Source organism: Xiphophorus couchianus, chromosome 22 (genome assembly GCF_001444195.1).
Source record: "Xiphophorus couchianus chromosome 22, X_couchianus-1.0, whole genome shotgun sequence".
Classification (NCBI taxonomy): domain Eukaryota; kingdom Metazoa; phylum Chordata; class Actinopteri; order Cyprinodontiformes; family Poeciliidae; genus Xiphophorus; species Xiphophorus couchianus.
In genome coordinates this window covers 2,405,490-2,433,216 of record NC_040249.1, presented here as the reverse complement: position 1 = coordinate 2,433,216, position 27,727 = coordinate 2,405,490, and the positions used below count along the sequence as shown (strand labels likewise).

General features: G+C 39.2%; 1 protein-coding gene across 8 annotated transcripts in view; it reads right to left on the bottom strand.

The window, feature by feature from the left end:
- ehbp1 (EH domain binding protein 1) overlaps positions 1–27,727 on the bottom strand; it is a 164,448-nt gene that overhangs the window by 84,410 nt on the left and 52,311 nt on the right. For all 8 annotated transcript variants that reach the window (XM_028006482.1, XM_028006481.1, XM_028006484.1 and 5 more), the window contains 3 exons: positions 27,008–27,254; positions 7,953–8,131; positions 6,239–6,287 (listed from right to left, as the gene is read on the bottom strand). In XM_028006482.1, the coding sequence (XP_027862283.1) occupies positions 6,239–6,287; positions 7,953–8,131; positions 27,008–27,254 (475 nt within the window). The remainder of the gene's footprint in view (positions 1–6,238; positions 6,288–7,952; positions 8,132–27,007; positions 27,255–27,727) is intronic.

Below are 27,727 nucleotides of genomic sequence, written 5' to 3'. Positions count from 1 at the left end.
CTCATATCCAGAGCTCATAATTCCAGTTACACTTGCTTCACCAGAGCAAATCAGAGGCTGAAAGCAGCTGAGCAACTTATGAGACAGAGTACTCTGGGAACCTACACTTTAGTTATGATGTGCGTGAAAACAGGCTGTATTCAGAATACCTAATCCTACTCTGTACTTACATAGGATGCAGATTTTCTATATCAAAGAAACTGGGGGCAAAAAGGCAGAAAGAAAAATTTTAAATTCCACTAAAAACAAATTCTTAATATGTATTGTATTTAATTGCATTCTTCCTCATTTCTAATAATTTTTTCAATTTGTAGGGGAAAATTCACCGCTGTGGAACATCTACACTTTCCTGAACAAATGAGTTTGGTGAGAGTAACAAACTGATGGGGGGGGGAGAAGAGCCAAACACACACCTCACAGGTGTGTGTTTACACACCTGTGAGGAAATCTTAAAGTCCTTTCTCTTCGCCAGTAACGGTGTGTGAAAGAGTACAAGGAATAACTGGGCCGATTAGGTTTCTTAAACTTATTCAGACAAGCAAAGTGTGCTTTCTTTGTTCACATAATGGTAAAGGTAGCCTGTGAAAGAGAGCAACAACCGAAGCTTAAAAACAGACAGATGGAAAGAATATAGAAAAGTCTTTGCAAAGTGAGAGCTTTTACAGGAATATGCTTGAAATGGAGTTTGGTTCAGGAAATAATGAGTTCTTGGCCGGCTTATTCACTTAGCTGTTCACTTTAGACATAGATAGGAGAGTATGAGATTCTCACATATGGTAACCTTACCACAATTTCACAATATTTAATGCATCGCATTGTAAAAGTCATATTTTTACTGAAATCATAACAATTGCACTGAAATTAATACATGTTGATTACTGCACTTAGAGTGTTACGACACCCATGTTTAGTTTTTACTCACTGACCTAATCAAACATATAGCATAAACCCCAGTATTGCAATAATTCTTTTCCTAATTTTTTTCCTCAACTGAAGTTTTTTTTAATTGAATTGAATGTCAGAGGCCCTGGGTATCGAGCAATGTCTCATATTTCACTGAGTGTTTGCTCTGATCAGTTAAACTCAAGCTGTAATTCCTAAGAATAAGTCTGATTCAATTTTGCACAAACTGAGCACACAAGTTCAACTTAAGTCATCCTAAAAATATTTCGCTACAATAGCAACGCTCATGGTGGCAGCTTGTTGGAGTAGCTGTGTTACAGTAATTCTGATTTGCAAGGATCTTATCCCCGACCTCCAATGAAAATTTATAGAGAAGAAGCAAAAGCAAATGAGGCGGATTAGCAGTACTTGCCAGCAACTATGTCATCCAAGACATGTTACTGTGAAATTTCCTCGCTGCTGCCTGGATATTGAGCTGTTAGAAGTCATACAAGTCACAAGACTATTATACAGCAACAGTCTTCAGTCAGAGGGCTCTACGGATTTGTTGCAACACTGCCTGCAACTAGACAGCCTTCCTACCCAGAGCATCAGCATCCACCATGACTCTGGACGATACGAGTAACAGCAACATTTAATTTTTCCCTTGTGGTAAAGTATTTTTGAACTGAATTCAGACTTTACATATTGTATCAATCATTCGCTTCCTCAGCTTCATCTTACTCAAGGTCATCATATCTTGAGAATCTCATAAGTCATTTCTGACCAACAAATCACGGGCTATAAAAACCACTAGCAAGACAGGAAGCAAACAGTTTGATCTTTAGTATTACAATCAAGAAGAAACACTTTCAGCTAGTGTTTTGGGAATTATCTACTGTTCTCCCTTCCTATCTGCCTGATGAAGCCTCGGGTCTGGACTCAACGTTGACGGCTCAGGCCCCGGGCCGTCGCTGCGCGCCCCCCCTCCACTCGCTCTCAGTGACTGACAGCTATCTATCGTTGTCAATCACCAGCGCCTCCTCCCTTTAGCCCAACCCCTCGTGGTTGTGCTCAGGGCAATTCAGCCTGGTGCTTGGTGCAACACTATCAGATGGCATGACAAATTACTTCTCCTTGGCCTCATTATACACGCACACACATGCGCGCGCGCACCCCCACACACACACGAGAAACAGACAGTAGTTCAAACTGATCAGAGCTTCCAAAAAACCCAACATCTATCAATATATGTAATCACCTGGGGATTAGAATTATATTTGCATGTGAACCTTTGCATCATGGGTAGTTTTAAAGGCTCTATATGATGTAATATCCGCTTTTACTTTTTTTTCTAATCACCGTAAATATTGATTGTCCTTATCTGTCATAATTCAGCACAGACCGAGCTGACTGCAATCTTTCTTCACAGACAGACAGAGAGGAGGAGGGGCAGTTCTAACAAGAGCTATAAAAAGCAGAGATAGTGGCTTTATCTATACATTTCCATTCTTGCTCCCTGTCTAGTAAATTCTATACATTAACAAATATGTTGTAACATTTATATTAGAAAAGACTCAATCTTCATCCAAGACTCAATGTGTTTCAACTGTTCACACATTTTGATTTCTCTTAAATATTTTTTGCTCATTTGATCTTATTGTCCCCTAATTTCGTTAATTTCATTTTTTTCATTTAATAACTGAACATCTTTATTATTCTACAGAAGGTAAACAGCACACAGTCTTCTGTCAAATACCAGCAAGATGTAGGATCACATCCAATAAGTCCAAGCTCCTTTTTACATACAGATTAAAACGATTAATCAGATTAATTGAATTAATCGACTACTAAAGTAATTGTCAACTAATTCAGCAATCGATTAACTGTTACCTGGAGCTTAGAGAATCAACAAAAATACTATTTTATGCAAATTATCACTCTCAGAGCAGTAATTGAGCCAAAACTGTGCAAACAATATATACATTTTGCATTTAAGATGAAAAGGAAAAATAGAAAAAAACTTTTTTAAAAATCAAAACACCTTAAGATTTCACGTGGTGCGAAATCTGCATCTTTTGCAATCCAATTATTAATAGGCTAATATAAACATAATGACCAGATCACCTACACTGTACTGATGTCAAGTGAAGCAGAAAGGTTTTATTGTAGCATTTATTTAGTATTTGTTTAGCTGCAGATGCATCCTTTTCTTGTCATGAAGCAAATCCTAAGGGGATGCTATGTTGTAGAATAATTGACAACAAACGAATTTCTTATTTAGAAAAAGGAATTGATTATTCTTTAATGTATAAAAAATAAGCTTAAACATTTAAATGAAAAATGAGCAGATTTGGTTTTTCCTGATTAATTGACTAATAGTCAGAATAGAATCAACAGAATAATCAATTACTAAAATAATCATTAGTTGTAGCCCATATATAGACATGAATAACAATAGCTCCCACAGGAGGTTGTGTGTTGATGTGATGTAGAGCTTAAAGAGAGGCCGACTGCAGTACAGCAGCCATTCTCAGGCTATCACCTTGTACGCCATATTCCCCCATATTACTTCTATATAACCAATTTCTTCAGGGCTACTCGAGCACCTGGAGGGAGGTGAGGACAGTTAGCAGATATGGGACCGGCTCTCTGCTTCTTCCTACACTGTGGTTATTGTCAACAGGGTAGCATTCATGCCTAACAGGGCCACCAGAGGTTATCGCTTAGCCAGAGAGTGTATGAGAAGAGGAAATCAAGCTGCAGGAGCCCCACGCATATCGTTCTGTGTAGCCCTCGGGGGCTGAAGAGGGGACGTTTGTGCACTGCACCTATACAGGCATGCAGCGAGGGGGACGAAACTGGAGTGTGCATCTGTGCGTTCCAAAACCGTCCAGTAAGGAATAAAATGTGCAAACACAGAGTTAAGGGAGAAAACGGTGAGCTGTCCGAATATGCTCCAGAGTTAATGTGCAGATGTGATGACGCAGCTGCACCTGAATAGCTCTTACTCTTTTTTTTTTTTTTTTTACATTTGTTACCATGCATAACCATGGCAACGATGTATTTTTGCATCCGGAAGCAGCTGACAAGCATCTGAAAAGCTGGCAGATTGTATGACTGGGAGAGAAATCTTGTTGTAAGTAAAATAATTGACTTAAAACAAGCTTCTACATCTTGCTAAAAAGTCTGTTGTAAGTTAGTTTTGTCGTATTTCAAGTGTAGTAAGATGTTTGCATCTCTTCCATCCATCTCAATGATAAAATTCCAGACGACAACGTCTCTCTACCTGACTTTCTTTCTAATCATTCGGCCAGACAGATTTAAAGGGGTGCGGTAGAAAGAAGTGACGTTACTGTGAAATATCCTCACAGTAACAAACATACAAGGTAGATTGAAGTTCTGACATTTGACTGATGATCACTCCTAACAGACTAGCAGCTTTTTAAAGAGGGCTGCAAATTTGTGTTACTGTCTGTTCATTTCTTTTTTTTGTCAGAGGGAAAGTTCTTAGCTAATAATACATATCTTGAAAGGAGGGGTTAATTACCCTACTACAAAAGTACATATAACCTGACAAAACAGACATCAAGCATAACAGAAATTCCGTGAAAGAGGTGTACGGAGCTCCGTGCAGGAAGAAAAACGGCGAGTGACTGAGGGTCATTGCGCGCAACACAAACCCTGTAAATTCTAGACACTAACAGGTACCATAGAATTGCACAAAAATCTGTGAGGGACGGCGGAGTCCCTGCTCGAAATTCCGTGAAAGAGGTGTATGGAGCCTTGTGCCAGAAGCCCATTAAAATGCTGTCTGCATCGTTTTAAACTGCATTATTGTGAGTGTGAGTGGGTATAAAAATAGCAATAGGTATTTTGTTCCATATAACACAGTAGGAGTGTAACAGGTAAATCGTTTATGGATTCAAACTCGACTAAAAACCCACCTGTTTAGAATTGTATTTGAAACGTAATCAATTACAAATATATTGATGGAACTTGACTTAATGTCGAGTTTTGATTGTTGATTCTATGTTGCATTGTGTTTCTGTGTTTGATATGATGTAAAGCACTTTGAAATGCCTTGCTGCTGAAATGTGCTATACAAATAAAATTTGATTGATTGATTAAAGGTGCAGTGTAAAAAAGTGTTTTTTTAAAATATTTTTTAAAACTGTCTCCATGTCATGACAATATGTTATGAGACAGATAATCTGTGAAAAGACTGATCTCCTCCAGTTCCTGCCAGAGCTATTATTGCTCAGGAAGAAATGCATCGCTCCCAACCAAAAACAACCACTCAGAACCAGGAGGAGAGTCGAAGTGCTGTCAATCACTTTCATATATGCGGTGCTAGTGGTGGAAAAACAACTTACTGTTACAAGAAAACCGTTTATCCGCCATCATTGGTGGTTATGCTAACTAGCGAGGTTTCACAACAAGCTATGCTAGCTGCAGCGTAGCAGAGAGAAAGAGGGGGACGAAGAAGGGAAGAAGGTGGATGAACAGCGCTCAGACCCACCTCCGGGCTCTGATTGGTTGTTTCTAGTTAGCACTGGGAGAAGTCAGAGGTGCTCCATTTTTTCACAGGTTATTTGTCTCATACCATGCTGTCACAACATACTTTCAAAATATATGTAAAAAAATATATATACAGTATATATATATATATATATATATTTTAATGCAACTGGATAGAATACTAAATTAGTTCGCAAACATCATAAATGCATCCGGTCGTTTCCTTTCTTTTTTTTTTACCCCTCCAGGGGGTCTCTTTTTGTGGGCTCTAGTGTCCCTTTTTTTTTTTACGAAAGTAGGCTGACGGGAATGGGGAAGGAGAGGAGGGAAGACATGCAGCAAATGTCGCCGGGTCCAGGAGTCGAACCCGCGACGGCCGCGTCGAGGACTCAAGGCCTCCAAATATGGGTCGCGCTAACCACTACGCCACCACGGCACGCCCCGGTCGTTTCCTTTCTGATCGTCACAAAACAATGATTTCTCTTCCAACACACCTGAAGCAAGAACACTTGCTGCATCCTCGCCCACTTCCACCAGGTGTCTAAGTCCTGCTTTGGACTCAGGCACACAGCAGGGGTAAACGTCGTTTTTTTTTTTTTTATCTGTCATTTTCACGTCCTGGCACCAAAGAGTATCTGTATGATTGTACACATTTTCTTGTCATCTTGTTGCATTGCCACCATCCTCCCCCACCCACCCACCATTCAAACTGTGTAAAGACACAAACACACTTCATTGTGGGATTAATGGCAGGTCTCTAAATAAGGCCAAACGGAGATGAGGATGGGAGGGAGGTGTGCGGTGAGAAGGTTCCCAGCGGTGGGCTGCCTCTTACCTTTTTGTTGTTTTCTTTAATATCCTGAGGATTGAGAGCCTTGTAGTCTCTGAAAGTACAGCGGGGAGAGACGAGGGTGTTGGGGGGGAGAGAGAGTGGTAAACAGAGCAGCTCAGTGGAGGAACAGATGAGTTTAAATATGCGTTGCATGTAATGGTATTAGAACTGTAACGTGCAATTTCAGAGCAGAGCAATCAACAGAACTAATGGAGTGGAAAATGTGTGGAAGTAACTCGCTGGAGAGCATAAACACATGCACATGTATGTACACAGAGCCGAGTTTTAATAAACTATCTCCATGTGTGCTCCAGGCGTGGGCCGAAAGTTTGAGGAAAAATAACAGATTTACATGCAAATAAAAAAAAAGAAAATAGACATTTTACAGATTCTTTACATTTTCTATTTTAAACCGGGGTTCTTTAAAGAAAACTGATGGGTGTCACAATTTTAGCTTCCATACTAAAAATAGTTTAAAATATTGTCTATTGTTATATTAAAAAACAATTATCTTGATAAAAAGAAAATGGCCCACTGTTGGAACCATAGAATTATCACTACAATATAATTAGAATTATAATACAATTATTTTAAGTAAAGTTATTGTTCGTAGTTCAGTTGTATTTTTGTTAAGAAGGATTTGTTATTCGACTGTCTGTTTGCAGTGGCAGATTTAAAAGCCAAAAACTGTAATGTGTCCCTTTTAAATTGTCACCAATATGTTGTCCAACTTTTAACTTTAAGTTCATATCCTTCACAGCTATTTCACATCATGACAGTTCCACAGTTTTTGTGACCAGAAATGTTTCTAAGGTGATACATTTTTTAAGCGAGAGGAAAAGTGAAGGAGTTTTCTATCGGTCAGCTGACCAGCAGTGTGCAGCAATGGGTGGGGAATGGACAGCATTGAGAATTTATAATTTTGGAAGTTAAGAAAATAGTGACTACAGCACAGGGATGCACTGTTAAGTCAGCTCAGATTTCTTTAATTTTGGGAAACGTAGCCTGTTCATTTAGCAATTTTTCAAATGAAAAAAAAAAAGTAAGTATCAGCCAAAATCGGAACCAGCAGGTCAGGTGATTGGCCACAAAACTGTAATCGGTGCACCGCTGCTCCAGCACTTTTTCTGGCATCTCATGAGAAGGACTTTCTACCATAGAATTGTTCTGATGGAAATTCTTACTCTTTAAAACCTTCGTGTGTCTTTCGACCATTAACCAGTCAGATGGAGCAGTCAGTTTTGATGTTGTTAAATGATGCAGGGTTCCAACAATTTTCAAATTTTGATACTTTTCCACAATCAAATTTCTAAATTTCTTCTTCCAATATTGTTAACATTTTAGAACAAAATAATAAATCTTTAACTTTTTAAATGGTAAAGTTCCTATGAACTGCATGTTCCAAAAATGATGAACAACAAGTATCTAAAAAACAATGCAGACAGGTTATATGATATGAAAGTGTGACGTAGTAAACATAATTTAAACACAAGTCATGCCAGGAAAAACTACTCCATATATCAACCATTATTAGATTCCCCCCATACTTACTAAAGTCTGGAAAATGGGAAAAAGAAAATGTCACACTTTTCAAGATTGTCGGATCCCTGTTTTATTTAAATATGGATTGGAATAAGTGGAAAACCAGCTGGTTTTTGCTTTCAGGTAAAGGATCTTGTGGAGAAAATAGCATTCAGTTTGTGTGTGTGTGTCGTACATTACGTCAGGTCTGAAATGGTGTAGAATGGCACAGAAGGCCAGGCCGTTCCTCCAGGACGTGGTGAAATTGGTGATCTTCACCCCGCGGTAGTTCTTGGTGACCTCGCGACACCAGGCCAGCAGGGACTGGCTGGCATTGGGTTTCCCTCCAAGAACTGGACTGGAGGCGGGGCTAGGCTGCAGGTGGAAAGAATGTGGAGGAGTATTGGAAACGGATAGAAAGACACATTCATAAAAACAATGTATTTTTTTAGACAAAGATCAAATAAGATTACATGTCATTTTCTTGTCTTTATTTCAGTATTCAGTTTCCCTTTGAATACCGACTTCCTCCACTCCCTTTATTACTTATTTTCCAGTAAAATGTTTTACTTCGCCGTCACAAGTCAATCAATTAGCATGCCGTACTGGTATATAATGAGCTTTCACACATGTGTGTGCAGACACACACCCATTCTGGAGGGTCATTCAGAAAGCGGCGTACGACCGTGAATAATGTAAACATCTTATTAATTAGCTTCGCCTTTGAAGCCTTATCTGGGCTAAACGCATTCAGCGTAAGAAGCCTTTTCCTCTCCTGGACTCCAATTCCCACAAATCCTTGGTCTTGCGGAGACAACGGTCTTGTTTTGACAGTAGATGTTGATTCAGGCAGATATTTGCTAATCTGGTTACGGAGGGACTGATGTGTGGACACTCTCTGATGGCAATGGAGGAAAAAGTACAGAGGGAATGGAGGGCTTACTTTAAAAACAATTAGTGAGTGATCAGAAACTTTAAATTATGTCTGCAAATAGGCCAAGATGATATTTAATAAAACAACTGAGTGGGGAGATATGTTTGGTTGTTTTTAATCAAAACTACAAAACTTAATTAGAAGATTTATTTTAACCTATTTAAATTCACTAGTACTCCTGGAAGTTTATTCCTCTCTACTATGTTTTTTCTGCACAAAATGAAGTCTGAAGTGGTAAACTTCCTAAGAATGAACTTTAACTGATGTGGGTAAATAAATCACAATATATTGAGCTCTAAAAAAATATATGACAAAACATAACCGAGTTTAAAGCCCAACAAGTTGAGGCCTGATGATCACCAGTTTGGGACTGTGCTTCCTAACTAAGGTTGCTGTGGCTGACTAACCCCCTCTGTTGGCGTGTTTTCGCTACTACATGACCCAAAAAATTTTAACTTTTATGGGAAGTAAGATTTAATCTGAAACTGTCGTTTTATATTGGAGAGAAAGAGCATTGGCCTGAAGGTATGCAGTCTGTTTGTATTGTTTGGATAGGCAGTAGGAAGGAAAATCAGACTTTGATTTTATAATCAGCCTTCACAAGAGAATCTGCATGATTTGAATAGTCAGAAACGAGACTAATTCTGATTTTAAGCTTATAAAGCATTACTCATTTGGAAAGAATTAATTGAGTGGTACATGAACAGCAGCCAGCTAGCTGAACTCTACAAGTTCCTGAGTTTCTCCTCCATTGTTCCAATTTAACCTTTGACCAGGAGCCTGAAGCCAGCTGAGACGCCATGAGAGTCAAAACAAATGAAAGAGACTAGAGGACATCTCTAACAGCAATTCCTAACCTTCATATCAGTGTGTGTGTGTGTGTGTGTGTGTGTGTGTCTCTTAGTGATGCAGATCCCTGTGGTAGTCTTAGTACAGGGAGACGGTAGCGGGAGCCTGAGGGGCAGACACTTGACATTTCCGGCTCATCTTTAAAAGAGGGCCTTAACCTTTCCCCACAGCTTCTTCAAACACGTTTTAGGAGGCTCCGACAATATAGCCGTGCCGCACAACCAAAACAGAACAAAACAAAAAAAAAGTGAGAAAGTCGATAACGATTAGAACAAGGGCAACATCACCGTGTGTGGAGGAGGAGAGAAGCTGATGTGACTCGGTTGTTTTGGTGAAACTGAACTATATATAATGTTGAAAACTCAAATCTAATTGATGCATTAATCCTAATCTTAAATATATAAACAGGGCTAGTACACTTTTCCCACTTTAAAACTCAAGCACTTTTCAAAAATCTTCAAGGTAAGTTTCCAAACTTTGACACCGTCACACTTTGGAGATGAAAACAATACAAATGCACGAAAGAAGGCCGTTATAAATCACCATTATATGATGAATTTATTACTGATGAATTTATTACTGTTATTATTTTTTGTGGTAATATTCCGCATCCCACAGCAGAGACAAGGTCACGTAAAATATAACAAAATTTCATGCCTCTTTCACACATGCCTTACACACCTGACTGGTCTGAGAACGAAACAAAAAAAGTCCCACAATCCCCCAATTCCAATAATGTTGTTTAACGTATAAAGTATAAGATCAACAATAAGTCGTTGAGCCATTACGAGTAATAATTATTGATTACATTGAAGCAGTCCAAACAAATCATGGTCAGGTAAATGACCTTCCTTCTCAAATTAAATGGTTAAACACAATTTGCAAAAAACGTCAAAGAAAATCTCCAAACAGGGTTTTCACCAAGCTTTATGGAATTTAGCAAATAGAAATAATTTTGGCAATCCTAATTGACCTAAAACAAGGAAAGGTTAGTCAGATTTAACTTCAGACGCTGAGAAAAATTTTTTATCTGTGTGTTTTTATTAGGTGAATGAAAATATCGGGTTTAAACTCTAAATAACGTTTTCCGTATTGAAGCTTTTAGATGCATTACGTTATTACAAAACTGTGCAGTGTGAATATCAAGCACTTTATACAGAAATCGAGCAGTTTCCAAACCTTGACAACACCAATTTGAAGTTCCCGCATTTTCAAGGATTTCAAGAACCTCTGTACAAGTGAGCACATGACGGAAACTCGGGCTCTACATAAAATCTGTTTCCTTGTCCGTTCGCAGTGTTGCGCTCGCCTCTGCGCCTTAGTAAAACGAGAGTTTCAGTGTGATGGGGTCTTCCTCCAGGCCTTCTCCTACTCCTTCTGCTTTTTCAAGTGACGGTTTGAAAGTAGCTGTCTAATTTGAGCGCTCTAATTACCTGGGATTAGAGACCAGGTGCTATTAAAGCAATTAGACACACAGCACACTCCAATGCTGCAGACCCTGCAGCATTGGAGTGTGCTGGATATTTAAAATGTCTTCTAGTTCCAGTGTTAAATGTTCAATAGAATTTAAAAGTTTATTGATCCTTAAGAATGTGTTCTTGCATAACCATGCCATTATCGTCATATTACTTGAAAATAAGTCTCGAAACAATAATATAATCACTTATCGCAATAACTTCGGGGACAATTTATCGACCAGAAAAATTTGTTATTCTGACAGGTCTACGTTTTTACACCAGATGAACCTTTTCAACCACAAACTTTAGTATTTTTGGAGGAACTTTGTGTGAAAGACCAATGAAATACAGCACAGTTGCGGTCAATGCTTTAAAGGATCATGTTTTGTAGTAGTTCTGTTTTGGATGTTCCTGTACACAATTTACACATCTGCAGATTGAACAGTTTACTTATTCTTTGCAAAATTGCTTTCTGCTTCTAACAGATTGTCACCTTTCTATCAACTGTTACAGGCTTCTTTGTCTCTGCTGAAGGAAAAGCATAAAGTTGTTATCAAGGTGACGGTGTTTTCAGGGTGAAATGCAAAGTTGGTTTTCACACACATGGTGTTTTTGCATGTTGGCCACCAGGTTCAATTTTGGCCTCAATCTGACCTATTCGTGCACCTCTATCTGAAAATTATATCACAAAATGACAAAGTGGCGGTGCGCCAGTTCCTGACCGATCGCCAAAGCCTGACCAGCCGATTCTGATTTTGACCAATATCAATTTTGTCAGTAAACAAACAACCTTAGTAGCAGCTATGAAGGCTCACTCTGATCCACGTCTCACTGCAGAACAGCACTCTCTGCTTTAATTGAAAAGCAATAAGCGAGTACCAAGAGACTGAAAAACAATTCCAACACCACGGGAATAAACGGAGGAAATAAAAAACAGAAATAAAGAGTACATTAGCGACAAAGTTGCTTAGTTAGAAATAGTGAGCTGTTGACTGTTCTGGGGGTAGATCAGATCGGTATGGATCAATCAGCCAAAATTAAGAAACTCTGGGTCGATTTATCTGTGCACCACTACTTCAAAGCCAAGCACATCTATGTTTGCTCTTGTTGCTCCCGTTTTGTCTGAATAAGCATAACTACTTCTTCTATGACATAAAAAAGCGACACGATATCTAACCTGTGACAGCTGCGTGACTAGCTGTTCACCCTGGCCCCTGTAACTGGTGTAATTTTCTCAATCTACATTGCAGACTCTGTTCCATTACATGGTTTTCTGATAAAGGTTTACAAAATGCAGGAGCCAGTCAGTGAGGCTTTCAGACGCATCAAATATTAAACAAATACCATATCATCTGTAACAGGAACAGACTGCATTTCCTTAAGACACAAACACGGGCAGGGTGAAAATTTCATGAGGAGCAGAAATGCACTTATCAAACAGTTCGCTGTCTCGCCTAAAGGAAGGTGCATGCATTGTACACGGGTGTGTGTTTGTGCTTTATCGGCCTGTGTGAATGTCATTGGGGGTGGGGGTGCATGTGTGTGTGTGTAACACCAATGCGTCCATGTAGCTAGCTCGGCTTGAGGGTAGGATTAGCGGAGAGCATTGCCTCGGCACACAAACGTCCCATATTAAAAAATGAAAAGGCAACCTTCATTACTATCAGTGGCACATAACGTCCCCTCTTCCTCCTTGGCTGCTACTATTATACACAGCCCTAACAGTCTGGGCAGAAAATACAAGCCACTGACAAGAGATTCCATTATTCCTGATGCCTCAGTGTCAACAACATACATCTAAGGGGGCAAAGAAAGGGAGGGAAAAAAATTGAAGGAGGGGAAAAAAGGGAGGTTGGAGAGAGAAAGAGGTGGGTGTGGGAGAGGAGGGTTAAGCTCATACAGTCGGAATAAGTAGATAGGAGAGAAGCCGATGATGGAAGTGTTGGACTTCCTGTTGATCCTGGTATTAGGAGGATTTCTCCAGTGTGGAAAAAGGTGATTGTTTTTAACATGTAACATGCTTTTGACACTTAGCGAGTCAGGCTTAGCATTACCTAGCAAATTAGCAAACTATAAAGAGGAAGTTCAGATTTTTTAAACTGAGGGTGTTTTCCCACCTGATAGTCCAGTAAACTTGGTTCGATTGGGTGACGAAAATTGCAACATTTGTTCCATTTTCAGCTGGTGCTGTTCGCTTTCACATTGAACTGTGTCAAACGATCCAAACCCTTTGAAAAACCTGTGTCCTGAAAAGCCTGTGGTGGCGCTGCACCAAGAATCACTGAAGAAAACGACATGAAAACCTCTGAAGTAGACAAAAGGCACAACTTTCTTCATGAAATGCAAACAAAATTGAGTTGTCTCAGATTTTCACAATTGTAGGATTTCTCTGGTAAAACATAACAAGCCATTTTTCCCGCTAGCGCTACACACACACCCCACACATTTGTTTTGGTTGTATGAACCCAGAATGCCATGTGCTATAGCCTGCTTTCTGCTTTTGTAGCCACTTCTTGCAACATTTTCTATGATGCATATTTCTGGGGAGAACTTTTTTTTCTGTGGTGTCCATGGTAGTTTGTCACCTTTTTTATTACAACTATACTCAATGTCAACATCTGACTGAAACACGCCCAATCCGCATTGTTTTTTGTTTTATTATGCGACGGTTTAAATGTTCGCCCAAAATTCTCTGGACAATTGGACAGGTCCCGTTTCTTCTTTGGATTTTCATAGATGCTGACCACTGCAGACAGGGAACAAAATGTAAAAACCATTGTTTTAGAGATCCTTTGACCCAGTCTTCTAGTCATAGTTACATCTTACATTTCCCAGTTTTTTTGCTTCTAATGCAACAACTTTGACAATGTTCCATTACTGCCCACCCAGTAACAAGTACTATAAAGAAGATATAGTCAGAGCTATGTTTTGTCCATATTTAATCTATATTAGTTAACTAACCAGAACCATGTTTTATAGTCATGGTTCCATAGTTCAGTGGAAGTCTTACACATTAAGATCTTTACCATTTCACCTGTCACCATCATATCACCTGCTAAGAGGTGGAATGATAAATATTTAAACTATTACATCAGTAACAAAGTAATAGTTGAAGACAGTTAAAGGTAAAAAGCTACACCTGGCTATATCCTATATGGCGAAACTAAGGCGGACAAACAAAGTTTACCAGAAACACTAAAGGAGTTTAAAGCATTGGAGTGACTGAAACCGGCCTTTCGGAAACATAAAAAAGATACAAGTCAAACGCTTTAAGTGGCAGCTTTGTCTCTCCCTCTGGGGCATGACGCTTCAATGGAAACTTAACTGGCCTCAAACCAATGACATAAACCCACGACTCCGTGCAGAGACAAGAGCTTCCGTGTCTTTCCAACCTCACTTTCGAGCCTTCAAAGCAGTGTCAGAGTGTCAGATTTGAGGAGGTGTTGAATCTCATACTCTTTAAAACTTGTAATCCGCTCAAGGGAGCCTAGAGCAAAAAAAAAAAAAAAAAAAAGCCCATCTACAAAGAAGGGATGTACTGCAAAGTGTATATAAACACACAGACTTACTTTAAATAGCAATAGGTTTAAGTATGTGCACATGTATAGACAGGAACTGTACAAAAGGAGACATTGAGACAATCGCCTAATGAATTACCGTATTGTATTGTATTTCAAATATAAACACAAACACTTCAAGGAATTCATTATCATCTCTCCTGCTGTTGAAATGCACTTCTGATTGGCTGGCTCCTACCTACACAAGTATTTATTTAATTGCACCTTCAGTCAAAACAAGCACTTTGTTTAATCTGAGCTTTATACGTCCGACGTCCTCGCATTAGGGGGAAAAAACTGAGTGGAAACAGGAATGATCGCTTCATGTCATCTTACCCATGAAATTGTGCGCCTGATTTCATAGGTTGCCTCGACAAGAGGCAGAGGGGACGGAACGAAGTCTAATCAAAAGTTCAATTATGTAAATGGAGATGTGGAGTGGATGGAACAATAAGGAAATGAGGAAGGGGGGAGGGTGGTACCGGAGAGAGGAGGGAATGTAGCGTGAAAAATAATACACATTAACATACAAAAGAAATAACGCTTTACGGTCGTAATCACACAGAGGAGGTGCTGGGGGTGGAGGGCGCTTCCCTTCCAGAGTCGGTGGGAAGAGAAAGTGAGTGTGCATTAATGTGACTGTACATGCAGATGTTGAGTAAAGTCAAGCTGGATGCTTTTAGAAATGATAAATATTTTAACCGGTCGGCTTGTAAAGTGGTTGCCTTCACAACTGGTCTGAACTTTATATTTAGTATATTGAATTTGGGCATTTAGTGACATCTATGAATCAATCAGGTGGACATAACAAAACATGCAACTTCAACAGGTGAAGCATGAATGCCAAGTGCCTTCTGGAGAAAAGGTTAAAGGTCAGAGAGACAGATTGAGCCATAAGGCTATAATCTTTCAAAAATAATATGCATTAACACGGAGAAAAGAAGTGTGTTTGAAGTAATCATGTAGTCAAGATTAAGGTGAAGCTTGAACACCAGAAAATGTTCAGCCAACAGTAAAGCATGGTGGTGGTACCATCAACCTTACGGTCTGTTTTACTGCCAATGGTTCTTATGATAGTTTGCATAGTGTGATTATTTATATTTGTCTTCATGTTTTGAATAGCTAAATGTTTAGTTTTGATATCACTGCATGTTCTGGAAACTACAGTTGGAAATAAACTTTTGCAACTATAACCTTGTATAGTTAATCTCTCTTTCAGTGGTTAATTTATGTTTACATTGTCCCACTTTAAGTGAATTAATTTATTTATTCATTGCTGATTGACTGCAAAAAGCAGGACTTAATAACAAAGAAGGACGAGTAACCACTAGTTCCTAAACACCTGGATGGAAACAATTTAGACCCAGTTAGCTCTCCCAACAGTCTAATTACATCAAACTGCTGTCTGCATCAACTCTACTGTAACTTTACAGATAATTCCCAAAAATTTCCATGGCAGGACATAATCAGTAAGAGACATCTAAATAAATATTACTGGTTATTTATTTGAGCCTTTGTGTATAATTTTCAATTTGCTTGGATGGGAGAAAAAATTCACAATAAATTCAAACTCGAGCATACAGTTCCTGTTTTGAAAAGTTAGAATAAACTTGATTATTAGAACTGAAACAGGACAATATATTGGCACCCACATTGATGTTGACCGATGTTTGTAACTTTTAAACATATCGGTCCAATAAGTAAGAATGTGCCGAGATTAATAACTAATGTTTATTTCCCTCTTATTGCTCTTTGTGTATGTGTTTTGGGAGGGGGGGGGGAGAAAACTGGAACAGGATTTGAAGGTATTTAACTGAAGCACAGAAGCAAAAAAGTAGGAAATATATATATCGGCAAATATCAGTTTTCGTCCATAACAGCAATATAAATATCTGCTATCAATATCAGAAGAAATTTTCAGAATGTGCATTCCTAGTTCGGGGTACACTGGAGCCAAAGAAAGGCGACTATTGGCATGTTAGCTTGATCAGCTAAAATGTAATATAGGGGAAACAGGAGTTATAAATGTTGACTTTAGCTTATGATGGAAACAAAAGCAGCCACATTAACCAAACTCATGCTTCTGTAAATTACTTTTTACAGCTGGAGAAAAAAAGAGAACATGAATGTGTTTGTCATTAAGCAGGGCAGATGGGAGCAACATGAATGATGGCTAAAATTTCCAATTCTTCTTTTTCATATGCTTCCTTGTAGCCACAAGATGACATTTTGGGCCAATCTCTTCAGCCTTCTGTTGCATACCTTCTAGATTTAATCTCAATCAGCTTTTAAAAAAACTTGAATGACACTTCAAAAAACAAGAACGTCGAGGGTTGGGGGAGGGATGTTGTTCTGTTATAAATTTATATCGCATTAATCTCCTTTAACTGCCATCTTAAAACAAACAAATTAGCAGTGCAATGGATTCAGAGATCAGATGCGGCGATAGCGACACCATTGATCAATTAATCTAAGCCTGGGCAGGGAAAACTCATTAGAGAGGCTACTTCAGGAATTATATTCTGCAGGTAAAGGAGATGAATGCGTGTGGAGGGGAGCGGGTTAACATAGTAGCGACTAAACCCCCCACACCACATACGGCCATTGTCCAGTACAGCGTGGGCGCCGAAGTGATGAGAGCGATGATAGCACAGCCAATTAAAATGAACATAATTACAAAGTCACCCCTTTGACTCCTGATCAGAATACACATGCATCAACACCCCACACATATACACACATAAGCAGAGAAAACTTAGGAGGTATGGCAGGTAGAATACAGAAAGAGAAACAGGAATCAACAAAGAGCATATATTGTTAATGCCTGTGTGTTTGGCCCTAATAACAATAATAATAATTTAATAATTTATCTTAGTAATCATCTAAAACTCTACATCGCTAGCCGTTTCTCAATAGCGCCCCCTCACCCTGGAAATTGTTTGTGTGAGAGGTCTTTGCAACTGGACATTTTCCATACAGGCTAATAGGATTTGCAATGTTTAATGCTTTCAGAAATGTTCTCATCGAAGGAATGTGAAAGATTTATTTTTGATACAAATTGTTAAATGGACAAATAAACTACTATGCAGCCATACTGGATTGTGTGGTCAGAACTTGTGAAAAACCTTACTTTCCCACTAGGTATTCCCACTTGCATGGATTTTTATTCATTTTTTCCAACTTGAAAATTAAGATAAGGTCATTCTTTATTAGTCCCACAAGTGGGAAATATAAGCTGTCAAGGGAGAAATTGGACATAAAACTAGAGTAATAGAAATCAAAAATAGAAGAAAAGAAAGAGCACAGCGTAGAATAAACAGTATACAAGCTAAACTAGAAATATAAATATAAAAATATAACAAAAAATAATACAGCCAAGCAAAAATGGCATCTCCCAAAACTAGGGAAATCGGGGTTGATTTATCGGCCAGCTGATACATCAATACACCCTTATAAAAATGTTGCTTTTCCAATTTCTCTACCATGTGGTTATCTAACACAGGCGGAATATTTGGGTGCTTAAAAAAAATAGTTCTTGTCATTTAAAACTCATTCTCATTTCCTCCATCACATACTAGAGAATTTATGTGTGGCCACTCATACTCCTAAACACTTACATGCATTTGAAAATGCATATCAAAAGGCTTATTCATCAAACAATTTGCAGGTCTTTCTAACCGGTGCAGTATGATTGGGTTAATCCAATTAAAAATGAACTGAGGGGCACTCGTAGATGGCTGGAAGGATTGGCATAGCTAAATGAGTGCTGGGTTTTTTGAATGTGTGGGGGGTCTTAGTCCGACTGGAGGTCCAAGGGCTTTTCAAGTGCACGGGGTTCTCTCTTCACCTGAAGCCCTCTTAAACTTCACCCCCAAACCTCTCGATCTTTGGTGGTTTAAGCCCACACACACCTGGAGGACTGGGGCAGATTAAACCCAGATTAAGATAAAGTTACCCCTTCTTGGCCTGCTATGTCATTCAAACCCGTGGCTTCTGTGGTCACTGGGTGGAGGGACCCACAAGACAAAAAGGTCTGGTTTATTCATATACACACACAGAGGACTTTCTGGTCATCCTCATAAGCCCTATTAGTCTGCCACAGAGCCTCTCATAGCCGACATCAATCATGGAGGGATTAGTCAATTCCCTCTCTAAATGAGCGGCGAGGGAAACTTCCCTTTAACTCCAAGCCAGGTCTCTATTCTTTCAGAGATTACACAGTGATTTGTTTTCATTTTCTTCCATCTTCATCGTTTTTCTGTCCCGGCTCGCTTTCGTTTCTTCGTCTCGTGCGCCGCGTCCTGCTCGTTCTCTCCCCTCTCGCAGCTTGCGAGGTAATCCTTGGCAGATAAAACTAAGGAGGACTTACTGAAGGCAGATTACAAGCGGCGCTTTGCGGAAGGCCCTTTTTACACCAGTCGGCAGCGGGCGCCGAGGAGAGCGAGCCGTCCGCGGATTTGTGGAGGAACTTGTGAACTTGACATGCGCCCGACAGAAGGAAAAAGGGTGCGGAAATGATAGCCGCATTACGGTTGCAGGATCAAAGTGTAGCACCTCGCAACACGTGTAAGTGCATGCGATGCACAGCGGCGTGTCCATTCCAAACAACGGAGAATACAATTCAAATGAAAATTTTTTTTTTATGTTTTCAAACAAATATCGGTGGCTCTCAAATAAGATCAGCTCTGATCTAAATATATATGCACAGCTAAATGTCAACTGAATCTTATAAGAAAGTACACAAATGTTTCTTTCAAATATTTTGCAGGGGGTGGGGGCGAAGAGGGAATGGCAGTGATACCTTGTGCTGTTCTCTTAACCTGTTGACAGAGATGCCACTCAGCCTGAAACACAGGAAGCCCCCATGATTGGGCCTAAACAGCATCGGTAGAGGAAACTATGTCTCTGTTCTCCCACAAGATCCAATGACAGACCACTCACACAGCAAATAAGGTCTGGGGAGGGGTCCACACTGGCAAAAAGCAGACATTGAGAGGTAATGATTTAGCCTTACTCCTCTCGAGGATTATTCTCCTAATATTACAGGGCTTATGGAAAGTCTAACGTGGCCACAGAGGCCTCATTGCTTCGGTCTGAGAAATGGACTACTTTGCCCATTTTACTTCGTCTGGCTTTCAAAGTAAGAAACAACTCTATTCTAAGAGCTTTACATTCTAAACAAGCCATATTTCTGACCAGGCATGAGCCGGCCATCCAATATTTTCACAATATCATTGTATTAAAAAATATATATTTCCTAACATCCAAAATTGTTGGCTGTTAGGAGCACTGCCAAAATTATTTCAGCCAACTGGTTAGCAGTGTGCAGTAACAGTTGAGGGAGGATTAGCATTGGATACCTTTATAGAATAGAATTACTTTATTCATCCCAGCAGGGAAATTATTTCGCAGTTACAGCAGCATAGAGACAAGACACAACAACCACCACTGAGTAGTAGTTGTAGACAAGATAAAATAAAAATAAAATATAACATGCTGTCATGTTATATTGACAGCATTATCCAGCTGGAGACAAATTCCCTCCTTCTCTAGCATCTTGTTAAAAGTAAACATTGGGAAAGATATAATTTCACATTTTAGTGGTTTCAAACTACAACAGGTTCTTGACTATTTGTGGTTCAGCAGAAATTTTGCCAATTCGAAATTTCTCTGCAGAGCATATTGTAAATAGAAAAAATAAGATACCACTTGGAAGCTGAAATACCTGAGCGCAATGCTACTTGACACGCTATTTGACTGGCATTTGCAAACGCTTTTTATTGTCCTGGTCACCAATTAGTGCAACCCCATAAGATGCTAGCTTCTGCGACAGTCTCAAGATGGCTTCCACTGTGTGTATTAAAATGCATGTTAGTCAGGGAAGCCAAGCAGGTGCACTGTATTCAATGGGTACAGTGACCAATGCAATTGTCTCGGATTAAATTCTCGGCCCTTTTTCCTGTCCAGCTACTTAAACATATTAAATTATATGAAGGGTTTGAACAATTAAAATAGGCAGTTACAATTGTTTTAAGAGAGATTTTATTCGCAGGCAGTTGTGGTCCCTAAGCACCGGGAATACTGGTGGCATATCGCTTTAAACATTGGCACTACCAAAAAAAAAAAAAAAAAAAAAAAATCAGGCCATTTCTGCTATAATAAATTAGTGTCTCCTCTTTCTATGTAATGCAAGCAAATTAAAACGCCAGTATTTGCAAATATATAACCTTTGAAAGCAGAACAGAAACATCTTTAAGCAACTATAAACCAGCCTTCAGAAGCAATATGACATATTTCAGGTCAAGGTGACCCACTTTCATTAAGTTGTTAAATGTTAAGTTGTTAAACTTTGACGAACCTTTCAAAAAAGGTTCGTCAAAGTTATCTCAAGATGAAATAACTGTGGATTGTACAAAATGATAACGAAGGGAGCAACAAGGCACAGATCAGACGGCAAGAAATGACTGTCCTCGTCTCTCGAGCTTCCTTCCGTCTTCATCCCTCAGTCGTCACGGTAACCTCAGAAACACCTCACAGTATGTATATGATCCTCTCCTGCTGCGAACCTTAGTAAAAGCTAATTAAGAAATATTCCAGCCTTGTGCGAACTCAATTAAATAATGTTAATTTAGTTTAATTTCAATTTGGAGGTAGTTTGAACTGGAGGAGGTTGTGTGAAAACAGGAGGGAGGGGCTCTGGCCTCTGCCACCCCCCGGGCACAGGAGCTCTCACAACCCACAAAACTCTCATTTGAACCCTCTGATTAACATTAGTAATTAAAGAAGCCCTACAAGTGAAAAAATATTTCTGCTAATGGTTTAAATGTTCGTCCCTGTAAAGTCAGAGTGTGTTGACGCAGCAGGAACAATAAAATAAACTTGACCAGCTGTGTTTTAGGAAATAAGAATTTAAGTCAGGCAAATGAATGGCATTCGTTTCCTGTAAGATTTGCTTTATAAACCCTGGCTGTGGGCTGTCCTCATAAACAGAGAGCCTTCAAACGTAACTGAAACATTATGCATGATGGCCAAACTAAATCAATTAACTATGTTACTTTATTGTTCAAATGTAACAAATATTAACATTAGGGTGGCTTTCATAAACTGGCTACTGTGCGCTGCTCTCAGGCATGAAGTAAAACAGGAGACGACAGGGCAAGGTGGAGGGAGAGAAAAGCTGAAATAAAAGTACCTAAGGAAGGTTAAATTGAATACATTTATACCTTTATTTTGCCTTTTCTCTCCCTCCATCTTGCCCTGTTGTCTCCTGTTTTACTTCATGCATGAGAGCAGCGCACAGTAGCCAGCTTCGCAGCCACACAGACAGGAGTCAGAGGTGTTGGTTTTAAAAAAATTAATTTAATTTTAACGTTTCATGATATTTAAATTCATTTCAAACTAGTATAAGTGCACAAATATAGGAGGCCTGTCACAATAAATTAATTGCATGAGAAATTAAAACAAGTTCAATAATTTCCATTTGCATGATTTCTCGTTTTTCTCTTTTCTCTCTGTTCCAGCAAAATTTGTTATCCTGACAGGCCTAATCTCATATGCTTTACATTGTTAAAACATATATGTTTTAACTTATATATATACTGTATATAAATATAAAAAAAACTTAATTCTGAAGGTGTGGCAGCGCGCCACCATTTATTACATTTAACACAAACCCTGATTAGGTATATTGTGCAAACAACAAAAGAACTGTAAATGTCCAAGTTTTTCTTCGATTTTTCAAAATAAATTAAGATATAAAAGTGGATATGAAACTTTTTGTGTGAACTTTTAGTCGCATACACGCCAACTTTTGACTTTTCTCTATATGAAAATAAGGCAAATAATTCATGAAGCGGAAACCTGATGAAAATCCAAAGATAAGAGCATCTAAGTGTAGAGCGGTCTGACTGCGGCATAGAGACAGAGATAAAACAAAAGGAGGAGCAGGGGATAACTGAGTTACTGGGAGGGGAGAAATCAGCTCCACAGAGGAGAGATGGACTGAATCCGACCAGACAGAGCTCCCAGCCCGCCCAACAGGAACTCCCTCCGCTCATTTACATTAATCCCACAGACATTTTCATCCCTCCAGCTCCTCTGCAAATCCGAAACTTGACACATTTGAGGATCTGTATTCTCTCAGACAGGACAGTAGACGGGTAGGCTGGCATGAAGACATGAACTGTCTGCTGACAGCCTCAAGCTTCACGTTCGACAACTTGGAGATTGACCTCAGAGACACAAAAAAAACAATAAAAAGTGGCGTCCTACATGAAAAGGAACAGGCATTTTTTACGGTGAAATTATTGTCACCTTATTTAGTAATCAATTAAATAACTAACAGGAATTTACAGACTCAAAACAAAAGGCATTTGATAAAAGAACAACCAAAACTTTACAGAAATATATACACAGTACTTTTAAATTTAAAATTTAAATATATCATACCCAGTACTCCTCTAGTGGCATAGTTTTCGTTTTTTCCCCAGGTTCAAAGTCTGTAAAATACTAAAAATCTATTAGCTCCTAATCGTTGTACCTTTTCGAACTGTTAATCAATCCAAAAAATAAGAAACAAATCAGCTCTACACTGTGTTGATGTTAAGTCAAGCTGAAACGGCTGAGCTTTTCACATGTTGATGTCAGAAGTAGCTGTAGATACTACAAATGATCAAGCACACAATAAAAGAATGCTATGGTTTTGCATTTTAGACAACAAAAGGTTTATTATTTAAAAATGAATGTTTATTTGCATCTATTTATGAATTTCTAATGTGAAGGCTTAAAACATCATCAAAATTATTTTATGAATTATCAGAATGATCAATAGAGTGATCAATTACTAAATTAATCATTAGTTGCAAACTTAGTGAATGGTACACATTAGGAAAAAAAAACTTTCAGAACATTTTTCGGCTCCTTTACTCGATTCCTTTAGTTTACAATGCAATCATCTAACCCCTTCTTGACAGATTTACTTTGTTTCACGCAACAACCAACTGAATTTTTGTCACACTGTAGAAAATCCTGAGTTGCAAGCTGTTTTCAGAGCTAAATATATACGTATATAATTGATACATAGATTGATTCGGCTCACACCATATGTCCTGTAGGCATGCCGATTTTTCACAGACTGCCAGTGAAGTGGGTTGTTCTAATGCAATGACAAGGAGGATAAAGCGTCTACGGCGAAGGTAATCAAACATCTGTTCAAGAACGAAGAAGTCAAATTTTAACTCGAAAACGCTGGATGAATGACTGCCCTTGCACCCAACCAAAGGGGCTTAGCAAGTTTTCTGGGGGGAAACCTTGAATATTCCTATTAAAACATCATTGTTCTTCTCTGCGAATATGTGTATATGTATATATATATGCTTCATACTTTCATGTATGATTTATGTATGTTATATTCTGAAAAAACTAATAAATATATATATATATATATAAAAAACCCATCATTGTTCTATCTTAACATCTCTTAATATGTGAAATGCTTGCCTGAATTATTGCGCTGCAACTGTTTGATTTCACAGCACGTTCCAGCACGCTCCTGGCAAAGTTCTTAGCAACAGTGACCGCAAACTGAAAAACTGGCCACCAACTGATTGAATGCAAAACTTTTAAAATCTTATTTGATTTGCAGAGATCCGTGTGTGGCCAAACAAACCCTTCAGGGGAAGTTATAGATATCAAACTGGATACGCCAGCTTTCCGTAGAAATTTGACATCAAGTGTATTTATCGCAACTCAAATCATTTTTACCAATTTAAATAGCTTGTAACAATAAACAAACATCAAATCCATACCTCAAATACGCCGTACAGGTTGAAGGTATAGTTCCACTGGAATCTGTTCGCTGAACAAAACAGGAAACACGCACACATACGAGCTTAAGCATAGATTTACACCCTGTGCACGTTTAAAATGCAATGTATTGGTTTCCTTTTTGGCCTCTCGTAGTGGGAATGTCTCCCCTTAATCCGTTCTGACTTCACACTTTCAAAGGTCATCTCTCAACCCCTGCGCAGGCAAGGCCATGTGTGTATCACTGCACTTGGTGTGAATAAGAATGGGAAACCTATTCACATCTCCTGGATGTGTCAACAAACCCCTGCTTCCTATGAACATCGTATCCCTCTGTGTGCCATAACGTGGCCATCTTGTCCATCTTCTCCTCCCACTGTTCACCATCTTCCACGCGTTTCCCTTCAATGCACAACCCCGTTTCCGTCCACACCAAGGTTATTATAGTCAACTAATACTGACAAAACAAGAAAAACCGAAAGTGAGAAAAAAATTATTAAAATGAACAAAAACTGTTTTCTAAACGCACAATGTTCTTCCAGTGAAAGTTAAAGTTTTTCTCCACTAATTACTAACTAAAACATAATGAAATTATTGATATAATATACTTTGTTTTCATATTTATGAATTGGTTAATTTGGCTTTCGAACTGATGTAAAATAGATTTTCTTTTCCCTCCACACAAGCGGTTTATGTCAGGTAGCACTTATGCTAATCCACAAAATGGCAACCGCAAAAGTTGGAAGAAAACACCAGTCGTTTGGTTATTCAACAATAACTGGACGCATTTTTTTAAATGGTATACTCTGTCGAGTATTCCTTACGCAAATGATGTTTACAAAATCAAAATGCAGTACTATGATCTTCTTGAACCCTAACCCTCTGCACCTAAAAATGATCCAAAGTATGAAAAAACTAAATCTATTACCATAACTAATAAAAACTAAAGAATATTTAACTAATAATAACTAACAAAAACTAGCAATCACACTCTAAAAACTAATTAAAACTAGCTGATTTACACAACCAAAAAGTCAAAGCAAAATAAAACTAAACTATAGTGAAAAGCCCACAACTATTAAAACCCTGGTCCACACTCATATTTTATTTCTGTGTTTCCTCCCTCCCTGAAAGCTCCAGAGTCAGGGGCATCTCTTGGCGAAGTGCGGCCCACCACAGGCCACTGGCTCTGGGTAATTAAAGTGGTTTAGGCCCCTTCACCCATGGTCACAGGCAACTGCAGCTAGGTGATAAAGGCGCTGTGCCATAATTACATGGACAGCCAGCATCACCGCTCAGCTACACTAAAACAGTCACAGGCAGGAAGGACACACGGGAAGTAACTGTACTGTGTGAGTGTGTGCACAGGGGAGCAGTGGGGGGTCAAACCCCCCCTTATGATCGCTCTGCTGTAGTTAAGCCCCCGATGTTTAAACCAGCAAAAAGGTTCATTGAGCGCCCCTACACTCACACACACAGTTTTTAGCCTCCACTTCTTTCCACGCCCGCAGCCAATCATTCCCCCGCCAGTGGTGTGACTCCGGCCGTGAGTGTGTGACTGTCAGCCATTTAATTAGAGCCAGCCATCATTTAACTAATTTAAATAAATAAATAAACAACCACCGCAATGAGAAAGGAAAAAAAAAAGAACCTACAGATACAAATGATAGAATGGAGAGTTTCCATGACCATAAATGTGAGATCAAGCATGTGGAAAAAGTGACCACTGGATGGGGACACTGCAAACATACAAAACACGAGTCATTCGGTAGTAATGACGCGTCCAGAGAGAGATGAGCCACACTGAGAAACAGAGAGAGAGAGCGAGAGCAGAGATCTGTAGGAAAAACGTAAACAATAGACACTTTACTCCACTAAAAAACTGAGGAAAATCATTCACTATGTCTACATTGTATTATAATATGTGACGTAATTCAGTTGACATGATGCTGGGGGTGGGAAATATGAACCTGGAAGTTTTATTATATTTTCCTGTACTACTGTGATAACTGTTATAGTTGTGTTGCCCTGCAAACAAAATACTGTTGTTGAAATACATTCCCTTTTGTAATATACTTCTTTAGGACACCAGTCAGAAAGAAGTGTGATCTGAATCACTAAACTCCACATGGTGTATTTTTAAATTTATTGATGCTTTCATTGGACACCGTAAAACAGTAGAATTATCAAACCTGACAACGAGTCCTTTTTTTTTTTAAATCACTAGCTGGAATTTGGGACAACAATGTTGAAACAAAGTTTCTTATCATGAAAAGGAATTTATCACAATAAATGATAAACGACACAATAAATGCCCACCACTACATGATGCCATATGATCAATCCAGTGGGTTTGTCAGCAACGGACCAATCGGCTGTTCTTTTCGTTACAAAGCGGGAACTTTTCAGGCATGTGGTACAAATATTCATACACAGCTTGACATACTGGTAGGCTTGATTCTAATAAGCACAACCTTTAGAGGTGCCGTGCTGATTCTGTAAACTCACTATAACACTGTGCAGCTTTTGTTTAAGCCTTTTAGTGTCTCACATTCCTTCCATTTGATTTCTTTTGTTGTAGTTTCAGGGATCTGGGAGTTGTCATAGAACCAACTCAGGTTCCCTGGGAGTCGAAACGAAGCGAGCTCACCTTTGGGGAAGAGGAGGCCAGTTCTCTCACTATCACCGCCGCCAGAGGGCTGGGCCCCAAAGGCTGGGCTCTCTCCCCGTCTGGGCCAGAGCTGGGCTTGGAGGTGGGTGGACTGGGACCCGGGCCTGTGCTGGTACTCGGGGGTGGAGGGGCCCTCCTCTTCTGGATACCGCCAAGATCAGGAGAGGGGCTGCCGGAGGGAGGCCGTGCTGGGCTTGATGTCCTCGGCTCATAAAACGGGTTGGATCTGAAAGTGAAAGAGCGAGATAACAGTGATGAAAACAATTAGAGTCTTGCTGCTTTAAAGTCCTTAAAATAGTCCAAGCCAAAAGCCAGAAAGTAAAGAAAATAGAACATCTGGGTTAACATTTACATCAAAATGCAAAAGTTTGTCATCAAACTAACATTCTCAAGCTTTACAGATACATTTCATTCTTCCCATTTAATGCAACACAAAAAACCTCCAAAAGATGGGATACACAACCCCATTTACTCTCCCCCTGAAGTAGCCCCCGGGGTCTAATTTAATTCTATATAAATGCAGCTGTTCTGTGAACGCCTCAGAGGTTTATTTGACAACATTATTGAGAAAACAGTGTCAGGAAGACCAGGAAATACTGAAGTTTTTATACAACAGTAATTGCAAAGACGGATTAAGCTAGGTTTATTGTCGCATTGAACCAGGCACAAGGGAGCGCACCAATTGTGCCGTTCCTGCAC